The sequence below is a fragment of the Chiloscyllium plagiosum genome, chromosome 3 (assembly GCF_004010195.1).
Source record: "Chiloscyllium plagiosum isolate BGI_BamShark_2017 chromosome 3, ASM401019v2, whole genome shotgun sequence".
Taxonomy (NCBI): Eukaryota; Metazoa; Chordata; class Chondrichthyes; order Orectolobiformes; family Hemiscylliidae; genus Chiloscyllium; species Chiloscyllium plagiosum.
The window spans coordinates 131,756,503-131,765,100 of record NC_057712.1 but is presented as its reverse complement, the minus strand read 5'-3'; the positions used below and the strand labels follow the sequence as shown (position 1 = coordinate 131,765,100).

At 39.9% G+C, this 8,598-nt stretch overlaps 1 protein-coding gene across 1 annotated transcript in view; it reads left to right on the top strand.

Moving 5' to 3' along the window:
- The window catches only part of LOC122540179 (dynein axonemal heavy chain 8-like), a 1,249,383-nt gene that overhangs the window by 1,033,849 nt on the left and 206,936 nt on the right, over positions 1-8,598 (top strand). Inside the window, exons 63-65 of the mRNA XM_043675521.1 lie at positions 1,125-1,289; positions 3,583-3,809; positions 6,698-6,816. Coding sequence (XP_043531456.1) covers positions 1,125-1,289; positions 3,583-3,809; positions 6,698-6,816 — 511 coding nt within the window. The remainder of the gene's footprint in view (positions 1-1,124; positions 1,290-3,582; positions 3,810-6,697; positions 6,817-8,598) is intronic.

Genomic DNA, 8,598 nt, shown 5'->3' with positions numbered 1-8,598 from the left:
GGTGCAGTGAGATCTCTCACTGCACCTCCCAGGTTATCTCCTCTGCCCTGAAATAAATCTCTCACTGCACCCCCCAGGTCATCTCCTCTGCCCTGAAATAAAAATTTCCCCTCCCCCACCTTTTCTCAGTCCCAACCCTCGGACTCAGCACCGCCTTCTTGATCTACAATTTTCTTCCTGACCTCTCCGCCCCCAACCCCTCTCCGGCCCATCACCCTCACCTTAACCTCCTTCCACCTATCACATTCCCACCGCCCCTCCCCCAAGTCCCTCCTCCCTACCTTTTATCTTAGCCTGCTTGGCACACCCTCCTCATTCCTGAAGAAAGGCTTATGACCGAAATGTCGATTCTCCTGCTCCTTTGATGCTGCCTGACCTGCTGCGCTTTTCCAGCAACACATTTTTCAGCATCATTCACCTGAGGTACAGTAGTCCCACTGTACCCACAGGACATACGTTCCAGGACCTACCATGGAAGTCCAAAACCGCAGATAGGTACGAACCCATTTATTTAAATGGGAAAATTACCTTCCTGACAGCTCCCGGTACCTGGTTCTGGAATGTTCCTTGTAATATGTTTGGGCCATTGTAAACCATAGATAACTGAAACCCTGGTAATCAGACCCGTGGATAAGGCAGCTGCACTGTATTTGGCTGGATCCTCTCAATGTTCAGGATTAGTACAGGATTCTTCCTGAATCATTCAGCAATGTAACTGGAGTTGGAATAAAAAGCTCATTCTTGTTGTAAAATAGAAAATATTCACTTGTTTGAAATGGTGCAGTGACCTGATGGATCTCACTTCTATGATTTCAGGTGTCCATTCACCCCACGTAACTCCACTTTTGCAATTTGAAACATTACAAAGGTTAAAGTAAACCTGCTAAAAATAACTAGCTTATCAACTATAATAAGCCATTTGAATGGAGTAAAACTGAATCCAATAATACATGTGAGGAATAATAGATCTTTTCTAAACAACCTGATCAGAAATGTTATGACACATCTCTGAAGCAGATGGGACTTGACTTTTGGCCCAGAGGTTGGGACACTATCACTCTTCCAGAAGATCCTTTTTGAGGCACTGTATATTTAATTTGTTTGGTTTTTTTTCTCTTTGATAGGTATCAAATTTATTTGCTCGGGATGAACTTGATGAGATCACTCAATCCCTGATTGCACCGATGAAGAAAGAAGCACCTCGCATTCCTCCTACTTTTGACAATTTATATGAATATTTTATCAACAGAGCTAGAACTAATCTACATGTTGTCCTCTGCTTCTCTCCGGTCAGTTCCTCACTGTATTACAAGTTCAGAACCTTAAATAGATAGATTACGTATCATGGTGACTGTCTCTGTCCTGGTAGAGCGTGGAAAGGAAGGCAAAGAATCCTCTGGGGCTCTTCACTCTTGCTTCTCAGGTGTGGTGTTGGATGTGCTAGGGTTGAGGCTTATCTTTTAGGTTTCCAAGACAGGGATTGAAGGTTGCCATGAAAACCTCAAAAACCTCTTAGTGTGTCAAGCTGCCACACTTACCTTGGGTGTTCTTAAGATGTTATTGCTTCCTGTACACCTGGAAAGAGGAGAGTGGGGCCTTTTCATCAGATGGCTGCTGATATTCAATCTCCCCATCAGTTCAGGCAGAAGGCACATTCCCTTCACTCTCCAAGCTCAAAAGGCATAGTCCCCTCACTTTCCTCTGTGCTCCTTGAAGGAGGTCAGTAATTTTATGTCATCTGTCACCTCTCACTGATCAGGATATGCTCATAGCTATTTTGCATTTTCTACTGCTGCAGTCACAGAGAAACATTGGGAGATATTAGCTTGGTTACATCTGCAACTGCTCTGAATTCAGAACTACTAATGGCGATATCAATTCTCAAAGTTGGTATTGCGCACATGAGCAGGTAAATCTCTTGAATGTAGAGTTTTGCTTCATCAAGAGATAGAGTAGATTTTGTCTCCTTGTGTCCCTGCTGAACATGGGAATAGGAGCAGAAGTAGATCATTTAGCCCTTGATCCTGCTCCACCTCCATCATTCAATAAATCTATGGCTGATTTGTTTGTGTTTTGGCAAAGAGATGGGAAGCAGAGCAGTAGATCAGCATGTGAAGTGACTGAGAAAGTAGAGATTAAGTCAGTAGGTAGAAAAGTCAGGGCCAGGTTAATGAAGATGACGGGACTGGTGATCTAAAGTGTATTTATTTTCATGCAAGGAGTACAACAGGTAAAGGAGATGAGCTTAAAGCCTGGATTAATACATGGGACTACAATGTGGTAATAATTACAGAATCTTAGTTGAGACAAGGACAGGACTGACAGCTCAGAATTCTGGGATTTAGATGTTTCTGGTGAGATCAAAAGGGATGTAAAAGGACTGGGGGAGTTGCATCACTGATTAAGGAGAACGTCATACCTGTTCTGAGAGAGGGCATCTATGAAGGCTCATCCAGTAAGGCCTTATGGGTAGAACTCAGGAATAAGAAAGGTGTACTCACTATGGTGGGGTTAAACCATAGGCCTCCCAATAACCAGCAGGAGATAGAGAAACAGATGTGTAAGCACATCATGGAAAGATATTAAAAACAACAGAGTTGGTAATGGTGATTTTAACTTCCCCAATATTAACTGGTACTCTCAGTACCACGGGCTTAGATGGGGCAGAATTTATTAGGTGCTTCCAGGAGAGTTTCTTGAAATAATATGTGAATAGTCCAACTAGATAAGGGGCTGCACTAGACCTTGTACTGGGGAATAAGCCTGGCCAGGTAATCAAAGTTTCAGTGGGGGAGCATTTTGAGAACAGCGATTATAATTCTGTAAGTTTTAACATTGTTATGGAGAAGATAAGACTGGTCCTCATGTGAAAGTGACGATCATCTGATGAAGGAGCGTCGCTCCGAAAGCTAGTGTGCTTCCAATTAAACCTGTTGGACTATAATCTTGTGTTGTGTGATTTTTAACTATATATTGAGGAGTTTGATATACAAACAGATCTGGATATCCTTGTACACCAGTCAATGAAAGCAAACAGGCCAGTGCAACAAGCAACTAGGAAGGTAAATGGGATAGTATATGGGCCTCTGGAAAAGGCAAGTTTTAATTTACGGTGCACTACTCCTTAATATCAGCCAATATTCCTTTGTTACCCACTAGACCATAAGTTTTCATTTACTGCAATGCCTTTGTTGTGGCACCTTATCAAATGTCTTCTGAAAATTTATGTATAATACTTAATATTTACCATAATTCCTCTTTATCCATTGAATGTATTACTTCTTTAAAGAATTCCAACAACTTTGTTAAACATGACTTTTCTTTCACAAAACCATGTTGACTCTGCCCAATTACCTTGCTTGTTTTCTAAGTGTCCTGCTATAATATCTTAAATAAGAGTTTCTAATGCTGTATCTTTCCAATGACAGAAGTACAGAGACTTCCCAGCAACCTTTTTTAGATTTCTTGCTTCCGAATGTGGTTCATTTTGTATGTTAGTAGTGTCGGTAGTTTTTTAATAAATATATGTATTTTATGCGTATATAGTTTGCAGATTTCTGAGTTTCTTTTTCTGGATGCTAGGTTGGTGAAAAGTTTCGATCACGTGCACTGAAGTTCCCCGGTCTGATCTCTGGTTGCACAATGGATTGGTTCAGTCGCTGGCCCAGAGAGGCATTGGTGGCTGTCTCAAACTATTTCCTTTCTGGTTTTTACATCGCCTGCTCAGCCGAGGTCAAAGCCCAATTGGTAGCAACAATGGGTTTGTTTCATGACAGGGTTTATCAAACATGTGAGGACTATTTTCAGAGGTATGTTTTGATTAGTGATGATTTATTTATTGATGACCATCTCAATCTCATATATGTACAAGGTACAACAGACTATTTAATGTAGGTTGTGGGGTTAGGACATAACGACATGGGTGCAAACTGATATAAATAAGATTTAAGCCTGTTATTATATTCATGAAATGTGGGCGTTGTTGGCTGTTTATTGTCCATCCCTAATTACGCTTCAGACGGTGGTGGTGAGCTGCCTTCATAAACTGCTGGTACTTGAGGTACAGGGACACCTATTATAGGTAATAAATTGGGAAATGTTGATGTACCAAAGGCCTGGGTGTCCTTCTACACTGGTTATTGGAAGTAAGAGTTCAAGTGCAGCAAGCAGTTCAGAAGATAAAGGGTATATTGGCCTTTATTGAAAGAGAATGTACATACAGAAGTAAGGATGTCTCACTGCTGTCTTTCTGGACCTTAGTAAGACCACACCTTAAATATTGTATGCAGTTTTGGTCTCCTTAACTAAGAAAGGATTGACGTGCCAGTGCGGAGATGGAGCACCAAAAGATTCCTGTGATAGTAAGATTACTGCGGAAGAGAGATTGGATCAACAAGGCTTGCTTTGAATGTAATTTAGAATATCTCCGTGTTTGCAACTAGGTGAGATAGGGAACTGTGAGGAGGACACAAAGCGTGATTTAAAAAATGAGTGAGTGAGTAAATGCATGACAGATGAAGTTTGATGTGAACAAATGTGTAATTATCCACTTTGATAGCAAAAACACCAAGGCAGATTATTATCTGAAAGGCAGAATATTGGGAAAGGGGGAGGTGGAATGAGAGCTGGGTGTCCTTGTACACCAGTTGTTGAAAGTAAGCATGCAGATGCAACAAGTGGTGAAGAAGGCAAATGGTATACTGCCCTTCGTAGCAAGACAGGGATGCCTTGCTGTAATTGTAAAAGGCCTTGGAAAGACAACACCTGGATTATTGTGTGCAATTTTGGTCTCCTTATCTGAAGAAGGATGTTATGGCTTGGGAGGAAGTCCAGCAAAGTTTACCAGACTAATTCCTGGGATGGTGGGACTGATATATAAGGAGGGATTGAATCAGTTAGGATTATATTTGCTGGAGTTCAGAAGAATAAGTGGAATCTGATAGAAACCAATAAAATTCCAACAAGACTGGATAGGGTAGATGCAGGAAAGATGTTCCTAACAATGGGGAAGTTCAGAACCATGTGCCACAGTCTGAGGAAACAGGGTAAACCATTTACGATCTTCTCTACATACCTCAAAGCCATCCATTCTACTTATTTGGGTAGATGCAGGAAAGATGTTCCTAACAATGGGGAAGTTCAGAACCATGTGCCACAGTCTGAGGAAACAGGGTAAACCATTTACGATTGAAATGAGGAGAAATTTCTTCAATCAGAGAGCAGTGAGCCAATGGAATTCAGTACCATAGAAATCAGTTAAGGCCAAAATATTATATGATTTTAAGAAGGAGTTGGATATAACACTTGGAACTAAAGGTATCAAAGGAAATGGGGAGAAACAGGAACAGGATACTGAGTTGGCTGATAAGCCATTATCATAATGAATGGTAGCGCCGAATGCCCTACTCTTGCTCCTATTTTTGATATTTCTATGTAAAAGAATATACACTACAGTTTCTCCCATTGATAGCAAAATTACCACTTATTTTAAGTAAACCGTCTTTAACCAATAGTAAACTGCAATACAATGTGAACTGCTAATCTATTAATGTGTAACTTAAGCAGCAAGAGTCAAATACAGAACTAAAAACATAAAGTGTGAGAGAAACACATAAGGTCTGGCAGCATCTGTGGAGAGTGAAACAGAGTTAACATTTTGTGTCCAATTATTTCTTTAATACAATAAAAGATGTGATTTCCAATTTAAGTAATTTCAACTTTACCCCTTTTGTAACTTCCACACACATACACGGATACACAAAGAAAACAGACACACAAATATAATGAGTAGAGGGAAACAAGATAAATAGTCAGTAGAATGCAGTTCTGTACCACCACTCCAAAATCTCAAAACTAGATGGCTTGGCGTTATGTTTCACTGGGATATGGAGCTTGAAATCAAGCCCCCCTATTTCTGGAGTCAACATGAATGTTAAAGATATGATAAAAGTTCACAGAATTCCCCAATTTGTGTGATTTTAGACGCAGGGTGACAGAAAGTACTGAGCAGGCTTTAAGAATTAACAAGGGTTTTTTTACTCCAAGGATTTATTCCAAACAAATAAATTCTAGCTACAAATGTACAATTATGAACTTCCAGCATATGGCCCCACTAGTTAAAACTCTAGTTACTTTATAAAACCACCCCCTACACATACAGACAGACAGACAAAATCATGAGAGTGATGGATAGAACGAAAGATTGGGAAGGAAGTTCAATGATCTCTAGTCGACAGAGTTTATTAAAACAATCCTTTTGATTTTTTGGGTCTTGTTGCTCCTTGATCTTCTTTTGCCAGGTACTTTGCTTGTAGGGAGGCACAGAGTGACAGGTACACATTTATAACGTCTCTGACTTAATGGTTGTCTTAAATTATTTAGAAGGTACAAACGTAGTTTAAGAGGTTTCTGAGATGTTGGATACTTCTGGAAACAATTGCATTAAAGAAGTAAATGAAGATTACATTGCTACTGAGGGTTTATGCTGTCTTTTATATTCAACTGGTTATATTTTTGTTCAAGATATTTTCCAGCAAAAATAGATACAATTGATAAGCAATATAGGAAGAATAATGACAACAGTAAATGCATAAATTCAATTTAAGATATCTCATCAGGCTCACAGATGTTTTATTACTGTTGAAATACAGTGTACATAACTGCACAATAATAAGTCCTTCACATTCATACTTTTCAGATATCGACGAAGAACACATATAACTCCCAAATCTTACCTTGCCTTTATCAACAGCTACAAATCTGTTTACACAGAGAAACATGCAAACATCAATGAACTAGCAGAACACATGCAACTGGGTAGGTATATTTCCATGGACAAATATTGGTGCCAGTTTTTTAATATTAAGATGTAAGTGTGTGAAATTAAAGCACATGGAATTGCCTTTAATATATTGACATGGTATGAGAAATGGTCAGCAACAGAAAAACACAATGTACAGGAATAAATGGGTGTTTTTCAAACAGACTGCACCTGGTGGGGTATTGCAGGGATTGAAGATATTTGCTGCCGACACAAAGCTCGTTAGGATTGTGAGTGGTGAGAAGGATGTAAAGAGGCTACAAGATGATTCAAACAGATTGGGTGATTGGTAAACACATGGCAGATGCAGTACATCCTGGACAAGTGTGATGTTATCCACCTGGATATAAAAGAAACATAGAAAAATTAGACAGGGAAATGTTGATGTAGAAAGGGCCTGGATATCCTTCTACACCAGTCACTGAAAGCAAGAATTTAAGTGTAGCATGCAGCTCGGAAGACAAATAGTATGTTAGTCTTTCATGCAAGAACATGTGAATACAGAAACAAGGCTGTCTTACTCCAGTCTAAATGGATCTTGGTAAGGCCACACCTGAAGTAGTGAATACAGTCTGAGTTTCCGTATCGATGAAAGGGTTGACTTGCCATACCTGACTGATTTCTGGGATAGCAGGATTGTTGGATAAGAGCGATTGTTTTAACTAGGCTTGTATTCACTGCAATCTGGAAGAATAGAGTTGGAGGGAGCCAGAATAACCTTGAAATGTATAAAATTCGGATAGGGCTGGATCGACTGGATTCAGGGATAATGTTTCTTCTCATGGTCGGTCTACAACAAGGGGCTCATTGGCTCTGGATGTAGGGTACATCATTTAGGATTGAGAAAGGAGGGATTTCTTGACTCAGAGAGTGGTGAAGCTGTGGAATTCTCCACCACATAAAATTGTGGAGGCCAAGTCTGAACATTCTTAAGAAAGAAATGTACATATTTCAAGACACTAAAAATGTCAAGGGATATGGAGAAGCATGAAAGTTTTTTTTTGAGGATGTAACTAATACAATTGATAAGGGGGAATCCCTGGATGTGCTTTACTTGGACTGCAAGAATGCTTTCAATAAGGTCCAATGCAAGAGATTAGAATACAATATGAAAACGTATGAGATTGGGGATAGTGTACTGACATAGATGGAGAATTGGTTCACAAACAGGAAACAAAGAGTCAGTAGAAATGGGTCATTGCTTGGACCTCAGCTATTCACAATATATATGAATGATTTAGATGAGTGAATTAAATGCAGTATCTCTGAGTTTGCAGCGAGGTGAGAAGGTGGACTGTGAGGAGGATGCAGAAATGCTTCAGTGTGATTTGAACAAATTGAATGAGTGGGCAAATACGTGGCAGATGAAGTATTGACTTTGGTAGCAAGAACAGGAAGACAGATTACTTTCCGAATGGTAATTTAGAACATAGAACATAGAACAATACAGCGCAGAACAGGCCCTTTGGCCCTCGATGTTGCGCCGACCTGTGAACTATTCTTATCTCGTCCGCCTACACTAACCCATCATCATTCATGTGCTTATCTAAGGATTGTTTAAATCTCTCTAATGTGGCTGAGTTGACTCCATTAGCAGGTAGGGCATTCCATGCCCTTACCACTCTCTGCGTAAAGAACCTGCCTCTGACATCTGTCTTAAATCTATCACCCCTCAATTTGTAGTTATGCCCTCTCGTACAAGCTGACATCATCATCCTAGGAAAAAAGTCTTTCCTGTCTGATCCTCTGATCATCTTGTATGTCTCTATCAAATCCCC